Source organism: Megascapheus bottae, chromosome X (assembly GCF_031878675.1).
Source record: "Megascapheus bottae isolate mThoBot1 chromosome X, mThoBot2.hap1, whole genome shotgun sequence".
NCBI lineage: Eukaryota > Metazoa > Chordata > Mammalia > Rodentia > Geomyidae > Megascapheus > Megascapheus bottae.
The window spans coordinates 50,897,598-50,915,859 of NC_143547.1; the positions used below are offsets into that span (position 1 = coordinate 50,897,598).

Sequence of the window (18,262 nt, forward strand, 5' to 3'; positions counted from 1 at the left end):
AGACCTGGGAGTCTCAATAAGATGCTTTTTATAAAATAGAGTAATTTGAACATGTGTGAAGGTGAAGTTGTGACAATATTTTTCCCTCTAACTTTCATGCTCTCTCTTCCCCTTTGTTGGATCTATTCTCAAAACTTTTCATGGGATCTACTAGCTGCTCAGGTAATACTACCATATGACTCACCTATTATTTTCTCCCTCTGTGACCCTTTATTCCTATCTTTGTACCAATCAAAACGTATTTCCTATCTTCCTCACCTGATTGATTATAGTCAATAGGATAATGTATAGACATTACCTTAATGTTTTAGATGTTTAGGAGGTCACTAGAAACAGTGGCTTCAAAGAGAGCCTCTGTAAGGGGGCAGGGCTATTTCAGGTATTGTGGCAAACCTCAGCAGCAGATCATTAGTTAAACTGGCCCAACAGTGAGAGAACTGAGTGGGGTGTAGTTTTGGTTCCTGTAAATCACCCTATGTAGGAATCTATTTCAAAGTATTGTGAAAGTATGTAAAGTATCTCTGAATGTATAAACTAATTTGTCTTCTAGAATCAGCTAGCCTGTCAATTAAGGGCCAGTTGGGTCTCCTTCCCTGTGTACTTAATTATCATTGAGACAGTTGTCAAGAGAACTCCTTGGGAAAATATGTTGACCTGGATAAAGAAGGCTTCTATCCTCAACTGTGTTGAGAGTTTGACTGAGGGTTGTGGTATTTTTCTAGGATAGCTCATCATAGTTAAGAGCTCCTTGTGACCAGGGAGTGACTTGTGAACTCTGCCACTGACATTCCTACTTTCTCTCACCCTTCCCAAAGACCAAAAAGAGATGTCAGATGGTAACAGGGGTGCCACTCGCTCCTCTTTGCTAGTGCTAAGGGCTAAATGTAAAGTCTCTAAATGCTCCTTGGCCCATGGTAATCAATATCTAGGGTTTCAGTATATACCCATTAAAATTTCCAAACCCCGTGGGAGCGCCTTTTCCATGCTACATGTAATCACTCTGTTTCTGTGTTCTTTCAGGCATGAATAAATAAATCCAGCCAGATTTCCATCGCTTCCTCAGGACATTCTATTGACCTGATTAAGGAGTTCCATCAGCACTGCAGTAAACAGTAGGTACAAAATTATGGTTTTGAATTGTATTTCAGCATTCTTTCTGAAGCAAAACTCTTACCTTGTGGCTCTTGGACAGATATCAAGAGCCTCCCTAAGCTGTCTATTTACATATTTTACTGGTCTGCCGATAATGGACAGGTTCTAGTTGTTAAAGTATGTGATCTTATACAATGCAAAAAGCTGTGGTTCCTGAAGTATTTGATAAAATGCATAAAATGTGGCATTTTTAATAGTGTCCTACTGAATTATATAGGAGCCTGGTTCAAAAGGAAAAATCAGTTATACTGATCTTGTCTTTATTTTAGTATTCATTATGGTATTTATCATGGATATTTACACTTTTGTGACTGTGTAAAATAATGCATTTTAATATGATTTGTTATTGATTCTTAAATTTTGTTGCTAAGAATAGTTCTTTTTGTCTCATTTTGACTTGACACTAATTTTGTAAGATGCTTATTTCTTAGGCTTCAAAAATTAATTAAATATCCAGATATGTAGATTTTAGTTCCATTTTGAAAGTAGGCCTATGTATAAATTAATTATGTATTTTCAATATTAAACAGAATCAATATCTCATCAAGGATATGTAAACGGCTCTACATTCAGACTGCACAGTAAAATGCGGAGTGTTGATGAAGGGTATTTCATTTGCTGAAAATGTAAGTGAATCACAAGACAGGCAAGTGTTTACTGATTGCTAAATCTCAGGAGACATATTTGGAAGACAGAAATTTCAGCTTGGGAGTGTTTGTAACATTCGCTTTTATCCTCTTACACTGGATACCTGATCCTAGAAGGATGTTACTGAAACAACAATATATCTATGATATTAGAGATACATTTAGTACTTGAGCCCAATTTTAAAAGTCATGAGCAAAATCATCAGATGTTTTAAACCTGCAGGAATAAGCTTACCCAAAGGTTAGATTTTTATCCATAACCAGGAAGCTAGAATTATAATTGCCAATACAAGTTCTGAAGTGCAGGTACCCTCTGTATGTGAATCATGAATTTTAAATTTAAATAATTAATACAAGGGCTTACAGACATCAGGAAGCTATATTGAAGACACTCAACCCTTCTTTCTAGTTGCATTTTCTCATAAAAGAGGACAGACCCTCTGGTCAAAACCAATTGATGTTTTCCCTAATGTAATCAGAATTAAAAGATTTGAGAGCTCAAAGAAATAGAAAAAAATCAAGCTCCTGTACACAGCATAATAAACTGGCAACATTTATAAATTAGTGATTTGTGATTAATATAGTAGCCTACACAGCCAATGGCATATTTCTGTTAACAAAAGCAATCATCTATTGGCTGAAATGAAGTATATATGTCTATGGTAAGTATTAATATTAGTGCTGGGCAATATTTGCATTCCTGTTGTAATAGGAAATTCAAATTAACTAGGGGAAATTCAAATGTATTTTCATTTGTTTAAAAGCTATGAAAAACCCTGATGAAAGTACAGCCTCTGACTTAAGAGACAGAGACGGAATATTCCAATACTTCTAGCATGCAGACATAACACTAAAGAAATGAGAACAACGAAGCTTTAAAAAGAGGAAGAGGGAATATGCAGTCAAAATGTAATACATGTCCCACAGAATTAAGGGACATGTATTGAAGGAAGGGGTAAGTAGGGGAGGGATGAGGGAAAATGATAAAATATGAATTGTATTCATAAACTGCTTTGGTGAATGGCAACTCCTTTAAAGAAAAAAATTATATATATATACACATATACATACACATATATTCATATATTAGCCAGTCTTTGCTGCCAGTGTTTATTCATGCAGTAAATCATTTTACACTGTTTAAAGTGCAATAATATATTCCTTTGTTTATTTATTTACATGACACTATAGACCCTTGTAAGAAGCAATAAATACTCATAGAAGTAGTTATTGTATTAGCTCATGAGATAAGGCAATTGAGATAGAAATATTTGTGGAACTTAACCAAAGTTACCGAAAACAGGTGAAAAAAATCAGTGAAGTCTGTCTACATGCATCTCAGGATGTGGCTCGTCATATCGTGAAATAGTGAGGAAAACTAAGAAAATACTCCAAATGATGCCATTTGCTGAACTTTTCTTTTTTGATATATTGTCCTAGTTTCGATTTAATACATACACTTCTCTTTACCTTTTCCCAAAATACACTTAAGAAAAAAATTCAAAATAAATAACAAGCCAATATGTAAATTCTTTTCAAACTTACCCTAATCCAAGAGTTCAAAATTGCAATGTAAATGGATAATAACATAAAGGCAAGTAGTTAGCCAATGGAATAAATAAAACCAAACAAAACAGCAAATGCATTTAATAATAATAAAAAAACATGATATGTTCTCACCTGCATGTTTTGGGGACCAGTGTGAGTCCAACATATTTTCGGATACTTGGTGAGTCCCCAGGCTATGGTGGGGGCAGGACTTGTAACTTCCTGTCCTATGAAGGCAGCAGTCTATGGCAGTAAAAGTAAAAAATAGTACCACAAAGAGGTACTCTATATTTCGTTTTGATGTGCGTGATTAGAAAGGAGGTGAAGTACTCTCTTTTTTTAAAATCTGAATTGCTTTTCTAACCTGATTTCTCCTGACTTTACTTTCTTTGATCATAATACATCATGGCTGTTAAAAGTATATCTCAAGAGTTGATATCTTAAAACCCCAGTGAGTGTGTTTTTAAGTTGTATACTGTGCATATGCTCCTGGCACATAGACAAAATGGTAAATCTCCAGATGAATGTTTGGAAAAGATTTATTGACTTTGATGGTCCAGTGTTGGTCTAAAGGAGATGATTTTACTTTGTACTTTGTTGTTTTGCTTGTTATAGAAATTTTTTGTTTGCTTCTCAGATAACTAAGTGAACACATTAAGATTATTTTTGGGAAACCACCATTTCAAGCACCCTTAATTTCATCTACATGCAGGGAAACAATAAAGAAAAACAAATTTTCTTGTTGGAGGTAGGCATGAGGGTCCATTCTGTAAATCAAAAAGATCTGAATATACCTCTAAATAAATAAAAAAGGAAAGTGGGATTTCAATTCCAGTGATCAATACCAGTTATTAAAATGACAGCCTCTAAAGACTGTACTGTACAGATTATTCAGAAGTAGATAATTAAAAGGAATGCTTCTCAAAACATAAAGCCACATTCATACTTTTTCATTTAATAAGCATTTTCTAAATATTTCCTAATGGGCTTAGTGATATACGATAGACATAGATGAATAAGAAAAAAAGTCTTCATCATTCTCAAAGTGCTTGCAATCTAGATGTTGTACAGATAACCAACTATGCAATCAAATAGGATGCAACATGTTAGACTCGGTTAAGAAAGCCAGGAACAAACCGGGTTGGGAGTTTGGCCTAGTGGTAGAGTGCTTGCCTAGCATGCAGGAAGCCCTGTGTTTGATTCCTTAGTTACCTCATACACAGAAAAAGCCAGAAGTGGTGCTGTGGCTTAAATGGTATAGAACTAGACTTGAGAAAGCTCAAGGACAGCGGTTAGTCTAAGTTCAAGCCCCAGGATTGGCACAAAAAGAAAGAAAGAAAGAAAGAAAGAAAGAAAGAAAGAAAGAAAGAAAGAAAGAAAGAAAGAAAGAAAGAAAGAAAGGAAGGAAGGAAGGAAGGAAGGAAGGAAGGAAGAAAGAAAGAAAGAAAGGAGGGGAGGAAGGGAGGGAAAGCAAGGGAGGGAGGGAGGGAGGGAAAGAGAGAGAGAGAGAGAGAGAGAGAGAGAGAGAGAGAGAGAGAGAGAGAGAGAGAGAGAGAGAGAGAGAGAATAAGAGAGAATAAGAGAGAAAGGAAGGAAGGAAGGAAGGAAGGAAGGAAGGAAGGAAGGAAGGAAGGAAGGAAGGAAGGAAGGGAAGGAAGGAAGGACGGAAAGGAAGGAGAGAGAAAGAAAACCAGGAACATAGTGTGGCTATTCCAGAAGGCAGGCTTCATTCATGCACACAGTGTACTTTCAACTAATTCACATCCTTTACTCCTCCCTTGAGCCCCACACATACTATGTATCCATTCTAATATCAAATAAAACTAAACAAAAGAAAGTAGGGCTAATCCACTTGGGATGAGAAGGTAATCTAGGAGGACAGGAGATGATCTATTGTTTTTTCAAGAATTTTCATCAAGCAAGCACTGGTGGCTTAAATCCATAATCCTAGCTGTATTAAAGAGGCTGAGACCTGGAGGATAGCAATTCAAGCCAATCCAGAAAGAGAACTCAGTGAGACTCCATTTCCAATTAACCAATAAAAAGTGAGACTGGAGGGCCGGGAGTTTGGCCTAATGGTTAAAGTGCTTGCCTAGCATGCATGAAGACCCGGGTTCAATTCCTTGGTACCACATACATAGAAAAAAGCTGGAAGTGGTGCTGAGGCTCAAGTGGTAGAGCTCCAGTCTTAAGAAACTCCAAGGAAAGTGCTCAGGCCCTGAGCTCAAGCCCAGGACTGGCAAAAAAAAAAAGTGAGACTGGAGCAATGACTTAAAAGGTAGAGCAACAACTGTGTGAAAGGCATTCTAATGAGAGCATGAAACATTGAGCTTAAAACTCAGTTCTGGCACACACAAAAAGGATTTTGATTGTAGTATATTGTATACCTATATGAATATATCTAGTGTCATTGAAATGTACACTTAACATTATAAAGTAAGGCCAGGAGTGTGGCCTAGTGGTAGAGTTCTTGCTAATGTGCATAAAGCACTGGGTTCCATTCCTTGGAACCACATATAGCAAAAAAGCCAGAAGTGGTGCTGTGGTTCAAGCATTAACTTTGAGAAACCTCAAGGACAGCGCCCAGACCCTGAGTTCAATCTCGGGACAGGCCAAAAAATTATGATATAAATTTTAGGTTTATTTTACCTGAATAGAATTTCTTTAAAATTAGTAGTGTGAAAATTGTTTTTTTTAATTTTGCTTCACTCCTTAGTGTGAGAAAGAAGATGGGAAACTAGAACATAAGGATGTTTAAGCTCAAATCAAAACATTGACAGCAAAGTGCATACTGCATGCCAGGATAGAATGGCATAGCATATACCTAGAGCATTTGGAAAACTGGAAAGGGAGAGTAGGGCTTTGAATATTTGCTGTTTAGTTCTCTGTAGTGTGAACAGAATTTCATGGGATACTTTCACTTGTTTCTGTCTGATAAAGAGAACTGTAGAAATATGTCAGTTTAAAATAAGAAAGTCATGCTATTTAAAGTAATAAAAGTGAAGTACTGTATGACAATTGATCATGTCAAAATGTTTTAAACAGAGATAAAACTTCTTAGATGTTTTTTAACATACATTGTGGTCTTTGAGTAAAGAATGGATGATGCATTTGATTTTAAAGCCAAAGAACAATACCATAAAACATTGGTTTAACAATCAGTTGTGCACTAGCATTCCAATCATAACTTGCATCAGTACACTGAAATAAGTAGAGTCATGAAAATAAACAAAGTGTTGCAAATAATGCTACTCAATGAAAAAAATAGTAACAGAGCACTATTTGAATGAACCCAATCATGCAAAATTCTAGTTACATATGACCTAGGCAAGAAGCTTCAGAACCTGGCTTGATCCCAGAGTGGATCAGGCATAAGACTTGTGATTTTTTTCAACACTTCATAATAGTCCTAAAGGAGAGGGAAAATTGATATGAATCTAGTACTTAGTGATTTTTGTGGAAAGAAGAGTGGGAGTCATATTAAAGATACCCATTGAAGTGGGAAATCAAGATAAGCGGGGGGGGGGGGGCGGTGGAGAGGGAAATGAGGACCATGTCATGAGAAAGGGTATCAATGTTTGGGAAGTTATGCACCTTCTATCTGGTGAATATAATGTAACCCTTCTATTAATCACAATAAAATATTTAAAAAAATAGGAAAGGGAAGGGGAGCAAATGATGATTGGGAGGGGTAGGGAGGAGGGAAATGGGGACAAACACATGAGAAATGGTATCAATGTGTGAGAAGTAAATGCACCTACTATCTGGCAGGTATAACTGTAATGCCTCTATACATTACAATAAAAAAGGAAAAAAATAAGGCCAGAAGAAGAGACATGACTTCTCATATACAAATGTCCCATTTGACTGTATTCCCTTCAATGAAGGGCATGCAGTAGATTAAATAAATAAATAAACCCATTGTATTCACTTTTCACCATTTCTTTTCTATCAATAATTTAATATTATCTCAGACAAATATATTAACAGTTCTAATGAGGATCTACAATATTACTTGATGTTTGGTATTTTGTACCTGCAACAGTATAGGATGGTATCTGAGTAGCTATGTTATTACCTGGGTTCATGGGTCATAAGTACAATCATGTTGCCACGAGCAGCATTGCTTTGAAGTGAATCTCCCCACCTCCCGTCTGTAAGAGGTGGTTTTAGGAAAGTGGGTACTTACAGTTTTCATACTTTACAGTTACAGCTGTGTCCTTAAACATGGTTGATTTCGAAGGAAGAAGAGGCTTGGCAGGGGATACACTGACAGCAGTGTGTCTGTTTCTGTGTAAACTTTGAGGCCATGTATGTAAGAGTTATTGATTGTGAGTGATCAATAAAGGAATCATCACTTTATGTGATACTCCAGTGACAGGGACCAGAAAGATTCCTCTGAGTACCAAAAGCTGTCAGATCACTTCATTTGCTTTTGCTCATTAGGAAACAGAAATATTAGGACTATAGTTTTGGTTCCTGGCAAGTTGTTACTGCTTATAGACTTTAGAGGCTTATTTTCTGGAGTGAAGTTCATAACCAAATCTTTATAGTCTTGTTTCATTGATGAGATACACTCTCAAACCACATAGAATCCTATTTCATGGTAATTTTTAAGAAACTGAAGGCGCCATTTACATTTAGAAGTAAATAATCCATTGTTATTATCTGTGTTTTAATATTTTAAATTATTTTCAATGAACATTTTTTGGTGAAACTGAATGATTAAAAAGCTTATATATTACTATTTTTTTCTCTTTAAAGGAAATGCTGTAGATTTCAGAAAATATAATATGGAGAAAATGTTCTCAAATATAAATAAGACACAAGGAACTGTGGAAAGAAAAAGGTACAATGCACAAATCACAGCAAAAGATGATACAGTAAATAAACCGCAAAAAGAAAAAGTATAGGAAAGTACTGAGATCTATTATACAAGTTCCAGAAACTCTGGGAAAGGTTTGATTTTCTAGGCCTGATCTTTACAGGCAAGACTCTAGCATTCCCAACCTGAGCACTCTCCACAAGGTGAAATTCTTATTGTTAAAGGGAAATTATTATCTGTAAGGAAGAAGAGATTGGACCTAGCAAAGAAGTGGGAAAGAAGTTTTTCCCTTTTTTCATAAAGGAAAGCTTTTGGTCCCTGAAAAATCACACCACATTAGGTAGCCACCTACATTAAAACCATGGCCAGCTCTGGGGTGAAGCTCCAAGGACAGTTTATTTTCCACTCTATCCTTGCTCTCTACCAGGCCTCATAAGGTTGGTTTATTCCTCCACTTTCACAGGCTATTAATCCTGTGAAGCAGTGCATAGGGCACACTCTCAAAGAGAAATTGCAAGAAGAACTGCAAAAAAAGTGAAAAGAGCCAGAAGGATCTGATTATCTTGGACCTTAGTTTATTTTATGTAAGCTTGGAAGCTCATAACTTTCCTTTAAAAAATTCTCCTTCTTGTCCAAATGTTCATGTCTGGTTTGAGACACAAGGTGAACATTCAGAAAAGCTGAGGAAAATCCCCACAGCCCTGTCAGCACTGAGAACAGGAAATACAGTTTTCCCACTGTAACATAACTTGTGATCTTCTCATCACTTTTACAAAGTAAAAATATTTGAAATTTAATGTGTAGAATAGGACTCTGTAAAATAGTGGCTTGTCTTCCAAGAAAAAAAATGAATTGGAAATTACACACAATGTGGTAAAATCAGAAGACACTAATAGCCAGATTTTTTTGGCTACATGTAATTCTAAACTGTCTGCTCAGTGTTTTATAGTACCTATTAAAAGTAATTTAATACTTTCACTAGTTTTTAACTTTGCATAGATAATAAAGGCTTGAGGTCTGCTATGACTCATAGCTTAAAAAATAGTGAACAAAATGAAAGTTTATATAGTTTACAAAAAACAGAGTATAGAGACATAAAGGGATTGATCAGAATATACTGTAAACATATATGAAAAATATGCCAGTGAAATCTCCCCTATATAACTGACATGTTATTTTAAAAAGGGAGAAACAGCTGAGTGCTGGTGGCTCATGCCTGTAATCCTAGCTACTCAAGAGGCTGAGATCTGAGGATGGGGTTCAAATCCAGCAGGAGCACAAAAGTCTGTGCTCCAGACTTTCCTGTTATCTCCAATTAACCAACAGAAAAGCAGAAGTGGCACTGTTGCTCAGGTGATAGAGTAATAGCCTTGAGCTGAAGAGCTCAGGGACAGGGCTCAAGCCCAGATGTCAAGCTCTGCAACCTACATAATAGAGACAGAGACAGTGAAAGTTTAGGGCCGGGAATCTGGCCTAGCAGTAGAGTGCTTGCCAGGTTCGACTCATTGGTACCACATACATAGAAAAAGCAGGAAGTGGTGCTGTTGCTCAAGTGGTAGAGCACTAGCCTTGAGGAAAAAATCAAGGACAGGGCTCAGGCCCTGAGTTCAAGCCCAGGACTGGCAAACAAAGGATCTTTTCCTATTAAGTTCTAGTCTAGATCTTAAATACACTTAAATGAATTTGCATTTCTGCTACATGAAAAAAGTAGGTGAAGAAGGATAAAGGTATATAAAAATCACTGTCTTGAGTGGCAAGTTCACAGTTTTGTGTTATATACATAAAATGGTATGGGAATTCAAACGTGAGTGTGATTAAAAAACAGGCAGATAATAATGAAAGCCTTTGTGAAGATGATATTTTCTGATGTAGCCTTTAATAATGGACAAGATTCCCATAGGTACAGGTGAGATAGAGCAATTTATACTAAAGAATAGTCAAGAACAAAGGCAATGGAGATAGGAAGAAACAGTTACTGCCAGCAAAGTCTCTAGTTTGTCTTTAGAGCCTATGAAATTTTGTTCTAGAAGGATCTCTGGTTTGAAGACACAGATTTAATTCTATCTGAAGTTTGTTAAAATGTAGATCCCTTGGCTCCACCTCTTGGCAATTAAGATTGAATCTGTCCAAACATATACAGTTTTAACAAGCACTGCAGTTAGCTGAGGGATCAGACTTTGAAAAACTCAATCTAAGGAAAAGGGAAATAATAAAAAATATACACAACTATATATTACGTAGTTCAGAACAAGACCCTGGGAGATGGAATCCAACTGAAAACAAACACCCTAACACTTTTTTATGGATGTTAAGGAGGAGTGGATGAAGCCTATGCTTAGTGTTCAGTACTGTTAGTGTTCAGTACAAGCTTGGATAGCCTTTGAAGCCATCCATCCATAGTGTCACCGGGTTTTATTCACTGGTGATTTAAGACTGAGTGACTGCCTTTTGGCCATCTCTGAGTAATTAAAAGAGTACTTCTAGAGTACAAGAACAAGACGTAGTGTCTGCTGAAAAGGAAATGGCTTTCAGATCTCAGCAGAGATTTAAACTCAGCTAAGTGAAAGAACTTCCTGGCAAAATTGCAGCGCTCACAATAACGACACTGTCTTTCCATACATTTGTGTTTTCTCCTCTCATGAGGTTGAACTATAGAGGATTCTCAGAAGAAGCTAAATGAGTTGAAAGTTTGATTGAAGATGGTATCTAGGTGTAACACAGCCTAAAATGAAACAGTAATTTTATGAAAGATTCAATAGGTCAGATCTGAAAAATGCTATATGAAAATCAACCAGGTAAACACTAGTTAACGTGTTTACTTACTGTCATGTACAGTAACCCACCTTTTAATAGAGTCATACATACTTGTTGGACAAATTACTCAGGAAGACTGTATGCTAGTTGACATTAGAGATTTTCAGAAATGAAAAAGAGGCCTTAAGAATTTCCATGTGTTGGCCGGGGAGTTTGGCCTACTGGTAGAGTGCTTGCCTTGCATTTACAAAAACCCAGGTTTGATTCCTTGGTACCACATACATAGAAAAAAGCCGGAAGTGGTGCTGAGGCTAAAGTGATAGAGCTTTGGCTTTGAGAAAGTCCAAGGACAGTACTCAGGACCTGAGCTCAAGGCCAGGACTGGCCAAAAAATTTTCCATATGTGCTGACCAGAATCAGATAGTAATTGCTCAATTTTTTTCTTCTTAACATTTGTGATTACATATGTGTCATAATGTTAAAATGTCTCCTACACACATGCATATACCTGTGCAATGCCACGTCATTTAAAGTAGCTTGTGGAGTGAGGTCTACTTTTACTTGATGTTTTAAGCTCTAAAATAAAGTAGGCTCTTGAGTATCTTGTTCAGTGCTCGGGCCCTCCTGAATTCAAGCCCTGGGACTGGCAAAATAAAATAAAATAAAAAATTATGATGAATTTGGATCATTGGTTTCTCTTCCTTCTGATGTTTTCCTCTTTCCAAATAACAAATTACAATTGAAGATGGATGGACTGATTTTCCACTTAAATCATTTCATATATGGGTACAATATAGTATATGATACAAGGTGGATTTTTTCTTATGAAAGAATAATCTCAAAGAATAGTGGTAGCAATAGTGATTTAAATAATGGTATGATTAAGTATTCTTAGATAAATACATTTGTATACTCATTTTATCCCAGCTGACAGGGTGTTCCGCTAGTTGGAACCTCCTTCATCATCTTTTCCTACTAGAAAACAATGATCCTTAAATGAAGTTAAAGCATCATTCGCTATCTCTCGAGGAATCCAGAAGAATTTTAAGGGAGTTGTTCTATTCTGGAGCATTCCATGCTTACAGGTTCAAATATAATTCCAAAAGTGTATGATCTCAAGGTACCTTATATATGTACATAAAATATCACAACACTGCTTTGTGTAAATGTATACTAATAAAATATTTTTGTTTTAAATGTGGCTGGTGAGGGAATGATTGACCAACAGAATGAGTGTAGACTTTGCATCCTTTATGGAGAGTACCCTTAACTTTTAATTCATTGCACCAAATTGTGGTCTTAAGACTTTAAATGGGCCTCATGGGATTCTTCGTTGCATGTTGATTAAGATCACATTGTTTCCAACCATATGACAATTATCATTTTGTTTCATTAGACTATAAGTTCCAGGAAGACAGAGGTTATATGTTTTTTTTTCCTGTTGTCTATATTCCCAGTACCAAGTATGGAGCCTGGCAAATTATAAATGCTGAACAAATATTTGCTGAGTAAATATTTGCTCTATCTGCCATGTTCCAAGACATATTCTAGCTACCCCAAGGGACAGAGAGGTGTATAAAGTCTACTGCATAATGTCAATGAGTTTCTGGACTTCCTGAATAAGAAGGAAGCCGGTGGAAGAAATAAGACACAGATATAAATCATCATAGATGAAGAATAGAAAGTTAGATAGTATAGCAGAGTTACAAATGGGGTTCAAACGAAGGTATGAGTATTTTTATGCTGAGTTGAGCACAAACTGTTTCAGGAATTTTTAGAAATGTAATAGCAGTTATAAAAACTAAGAGGACAGGACTGGGAGCGTGGCCTAGTGGTAGAGTGCTTGCCTAGCATGCAAAAAGTCCTGGGTTTGATTCCTCGGTAATGCATAAGCAGAAAAAGCCGGAATTGGTGCTGTAGCTCAAGTGGCAGAGCACTATAGCCTTCAGCAAAAAGTGTCCAAGGACAGTGAACAGGCTCTGAGTTCAAGCCCCAGGCTGGCAAAAAAGAAAATTTTTTCAGGAAGAACAGGAAACTTGAGAAAGGATTTTACCAATAGATGGGATTAGATAAGAAACAAAAGATGTTCAGACTAAGGAAGCAGAATGATCACTGTACAAGGAAAGAAGGTAGTGTAAAGAATAAGTTCACTTGAGCTGGAGTGCTAGCCATGTTAACAGAGTAGTATGCCAAACTTCTAGAGATATATAGTTCTGTACTAGAAGCCATGTACTGCCAAACCCTATGTCTGACATTTTTTTTCAGAAATTTAGGAGCATAAATATTTTTAAAATAGAAAAATTTTGAGTTTTATGAACAATGGTTGACAAATATAAGCAATTGGAATATTAAATCATAAAGCTTGCCTAAACTAGTGTAGAAAATGTAACACTTTAAATTGGAGAGTAGTAAGGATATGTACACATATATGTGTGCAACAATATAGTATATTCATATATTGAGCAAAGCAATTATAGAATTGAGTTGGGGATACCTGGGAGGGAGTTGCAGGTTTAAATAGGAATATCAAGGAAAATCATATTAAAAGATACCATTTGTGTGTGTGTGTGTGTGTGTGTGAGAGAGAGAGAGAGAGAGAGAGAGAGAGAAAGAGAGAGAGAGAGAGAGAAAGAGAGAGAGAGAGAGAGAGAGAGAGAGAGAGAGAGAGAGAGAGAGAGAGAGAGGGAAAGAGTGTGTGTGTATGTGTAAAAGTAATATAAAGTAATATGAGGTGAGGTTAGGTGCAAAGAAAAGTCATTTAAACTGCTCTCTTATCAAATTCAAGTAATCAACTATAAACTAGACTCTTCTATGTTGATAAATTAGATACACAGAATTTATTCAATTTAAAGCATTTGACGATCATTTCCTCATTTTCTACCCCATTCCTGGCAACCACTATTCTACTCTCCAGCTGTATGACTTTCATGTTATAGATCCCAAATACACAAGAGATGACATAGTATTCGTTTTTCTCCCTGATTGATTTCACCTAACACGATGCCCTTCATGTTGCAAATGACAGAATTTACTTTTTTGTAAAGCTCAATAGCAATCCATGTGTATGCCAGCTTTCCTTTATGCATTCATCTATTCATCCGTTTATTGTTACTTAGCTTGATTCAATGTCTTGGCAGTTGGGGAATAGTGCTGAAATGAATACGGTGTGCAGATGTCTCTTGGAGACATTAATTTCCATTTCTTTTGCATACATACTCAGACAGATATTAGCTCTATTTTTAATTGTTTGAGGAAGCACTGTGCTATTTATTTGGCATCATGGCTGTAGAAAATTGAATTCCCACCAAAATATAGGATTCCTAATTTCCCCATCCTCACTAGCACTTGTAATCTTTTGTCTTAAAATGTATCTTTAAGTAGTTGTACATATCAGTTTGTGAGTACAATGCAGCTTGATCACCAGCTTCATCATTCTCCCCATCTCTCCCAAACGTACCTGTTCTCTCAGTTGTTGTAGTTATATGCATTGAATATTATGACTGTATTCTCCCTCCCGTCCTCTTCTCTTCATTTGTCTACTCCTCTTCTCTTGACCTCATCATCCCTGAATTCTATCTTTTTAAATAATAGTCATTCTTGAGGAATGAGCTACCTCGTAGTGGTTTTGATTTACCTTTCCCTTTTTGTGTATCTATTATCAATGATCCATTTTTCTGTGAAAATGATTTAAAGATATACTTAAGCTTGGGAGGTAAAGAAACTTGAATATAGCAACCCTTTCAGTAACAATGCTATCCTTCAGTCAGCCTCTGTGTGTTTGTGTATATATGTGTATGTGTGCACATGCATGCGTGCATGCACCCATGTCCTGGGATTTGAGCACAGGGCCTGTTTTCTCTTCCTGAGCTTTTTCTGCTCAAGACTAGTGGTCTACCACTTGAGTCACACCTTCACTTCCAGGTTTTTGGTGAGTAATTGGAAATCAGGACCTCAAGACTTTTCTGATCAGGCTGGCTTCAAACCAATACCCTCAGGTCTCAGTCTCCTGAGTATCTAGGATTGCAGGCATGAGTCACTAGTATCTAGATTGATTTTTTCAACACTATCTTTCTTATCCAAGAAATTTCAGGTATTTCATGCTTTTTCAACCTGAATGTGTAGCTCATACTACACATCAAACTCTAAATTAAAAAAAATCACTGCTATATCTTTGAACAAAATGTGCTATTTTAATTGCCAGGCAATTTACTTACCAGGCACAATAACAATAATGATTCCTTGAGGAGCTGAATCGTGTACACTTTAAACCACATGGATTTGATCATCCAAAGCAGGATGTTTCATAATTCCCATTTCATTCTTGTTCTTCCCACATATCTTTAAAGTCAGTTAAGTCCTCATAGATTTCAGCAGCCTTGAGGCAACTATCCAAGTCCCTAAGTGAAAATTTGTTTACCTCAGAACAAGGGTCATGGATCCAGCTGAGTCAACTTTCTGGGGATTTTGATTCTCTGTTCTGGTGCTATGGTCTGTTGTCTTGGATAATTAAGAGGTGACTAAATGACCCATGTAAATAGAAGTATTTAAAGAGAGGCTGGTAGCCCACTTATTTTCAGACATCTGGGAAGGATTTGGCTCAAATAAATGGCTCCCAAATGATGGTTCAAGGACAAATCCTGGGCTGGCTATATCCAAATCATATGGGAAGCTTGAAAAAAATACAAATTTTGGGCCCTACCCCAAACATACTGAATCAGTATCTCTAGAGAAAACACCCGGAAAATTATATTTTTCCTAAATCTCACCAGATGAATGCGAAGATCTATGAAGTTTCTGAAACAATAGTCTACATTAGAGTTTCTCAAATTTTAATATACAGATTTACCTGAGGGTCATTGTTCAAATATAGATTTTTAATTCTGCATGTCTGGTGGGTTTAGAAGGGATGGAATATTGAATTCTGTCCAATTCCCCATATGACATTGGTTCATAAATTTTGAGGAACCATAAAGGTAACTATTTCCCAGATTCATTCTACTTATACTTTTCTGTGGTTACTATAAAGTTCATGTAGAAACTGTAGCATATTATCCTTAGTCACATAAAAACTTTCTATTCAACTATATGTATTTTTCTACATAAAGTTTTTTTAAAGATTGTCAGCAACATGCCAGATATTAATTAGCTTGTTTCTTTTTTACTTGCAGCTTTGCTTTTTGTTTCTCAATTTTGAGTTTTCAACACATATCAGAAAGTCTCAGGAATCTATTCTGTGCAAGTTAATCATCAAAGAAGAGTGATATTCCAGAACTGTGTGCTGAAGCAAATGTTTCTCCTATCTGAGCCAATAAAAGAAAAAAGAAAACCTGTTCGACACCTGTAAGAAGATGGCTATTTTATAGGAATTTGAAGAGCTGCTATATAGCACATTCATGATCCAAGTGCTAAAGAACCAAATGTTATGGTGTCCCAGACGGCCTTACAATAGAGTAAACAAAAGGAGAAAATTTATATCAACTTTTCATTTGTGTTTCCATACTGGACTTCCATTTATTTACTGTGGACAAATCCAAGGCAAATATGCAGCTAACTGTTTGAAACATTCCAAAGTCATCTATAGAGGTTAACAGATGTGGCAAAAAGATTACTCTGTACATAATTTCTCCAAACTATCGGCTATCCATCTTGTTGAAAGAGCAACTGCTGATTGTGAATTTACATTTTGAATCATCCTTAGATAAAGACAGTTTCTCTAGAAAGAATCATGCATGCTAATGACACATGTAATAGGACAGATGGTGACAATACAGATTTTCGGTACTTTATTTATGCAGTGACATACACTGTCATTCTTGTGCCAGGTCTCATAGGGAACATATTAGCCTTGTGGATATTTTATGGTTACATGAAAGAAACTAAACGGGCTGTCATATTTATGATTAACTTAGCCATTGCTGATTTATTACAAGTTCTTTCTTTGCCGCTGAGGATCTTTTACTACTTGAACCATGACTGGCCATTTGGGACTGGCCTCTGCATGTTCTGTTTCTATCTGAAGTATGTTAATATGTATGCCAGCATCTACTTCTTGGTCTGCATCAGTGTGCGACGATTTTGGTTTCTCATGTACCCCTTTCGCATCAATGACTGCAAACAGAAATATGACTTGTACATCAGCATTGCTGGCTGGTTGATTATCTGTCTTGCCTGTCTACTCTTTCCACTTCTCAGAACAAATGAGAATACACCAGGTAACAGAACCAAATGCTTTGTGGATCTACCTACTAGGAATGTCAATCTGGCCCAGTCTGTTGCCATGATGACTGTTGGTGAATTAATTGGGTTTGTTACTCCTCTCCTGATTGTCCTGTATTGTACCTGGAAAACAGTTTTATCACTTCAAGATAAGTATCCTGTTACTCAAGACCTTGGAGAGAAAAAGAAAGCCTTGAAAATGATTCTAACGTGTACAGGGGTATTTCTCGTTTGCTTTGCTCCTTATCACTTCAGCTTTCCATTAGATTTCCTGGTCAAGTCCAATGAAATTAAAAGCTGTTTAGCTAGGAGAGTGATTCTAATATTTCATTCTGTGGCTCTGTGTCTTGCTAGTCTGAATTCCTGCCTTGACCCAGTCATATACTATTTTACCACTAATGAGTTCCGAAGACGCCTTTCAAGACAAGATTTGAATGATAGCATCCAACTCCATACAAAATCATTTGTGAGTAACCATACCACTTCTAACATAGCAACTGAACTATGCTAGATTTAAAAAAAACTGAATATGGCTTGGAATTCAAGTACAGAAGAATACATTTGCAATGCCCAAAACAACAGGGAAGCATTCACAGGAAGCATTCACAACTTTCCAGTTATGTTCTGTTTTACCTGTTTGGGAATGCCTAGCTGTATAACACAAACTATTGGGCAAATTATGTTCTACCATCATTGATGCTAATATGTCTACATAGCAATTAATCATCAATCTTAAAAATAATAAAAAGTTAATATTTCAATAAATTTCTATACATACAACCTCAACAAGACTCAATAGCCTTATCTTCAAACTGAAGTAAAAAAGAAACAACTAGCTTGGAGTCAGCATAAGCACTTAGCTAGTATGAACAGTGAACACCTCTTTTCAGAGGAAGTATAGTTGTATATTTATAGTAATGACTACAGTTTACATTCCAACAACATATTTTTGTTGCATTTCAAGTAGGATAGACAACATAATATTTTGTGTAAACAAAATGTTATAAACAGAGGATCACTTTTATCTCCCATATATGGTTACACTCAATGTTTTGAGGATACAAATAACTATTTTGTTCAATCAGTGTCAATGTTGAAACATCATTTGTTCCACGTATTT

At 36.3% G+C, this 18,262-nt stretch overlaps 1 protein-coding gene across 1 annotated transcript; it reads left to right on the forward strand.

Annotated features, from left to right (window-relative positions):
• The first annotated feature begins 1,703 nt into the window (after positions 1-1,703).
• Positions 1,704-17,836, forward strand: Gpr174 (G protein-coupled receptor 174). The gene is made up of 2 exons (XM_090325773.1): positions 1,704-1,778; positions 16,095-17,836. Exon 2 carries the CDS (start codon positions 16,652-16,654, stop codon positions 17,651-17,653), a length of 1,002 nt encoding a protein of 333 aa, XP_090181899.1. The 5' UTR covers positions 1,704-1,778; positions 16,095-16,651; the 3' UTR covers positions 17,654-17,836.
• The last annotated feature ends 426 nt before the right edge of the window (positions 17,837-18,262 follow it).

What these genes read in the sequence shown, in the direction of transcription:
- Gpr174 (XM_090325773.1), top strand. Translation starts at nt 16,652, where the DNA reads ATGCATGCTAATGACACATGTAATAGGACAGATGGTGACAATACAGAT.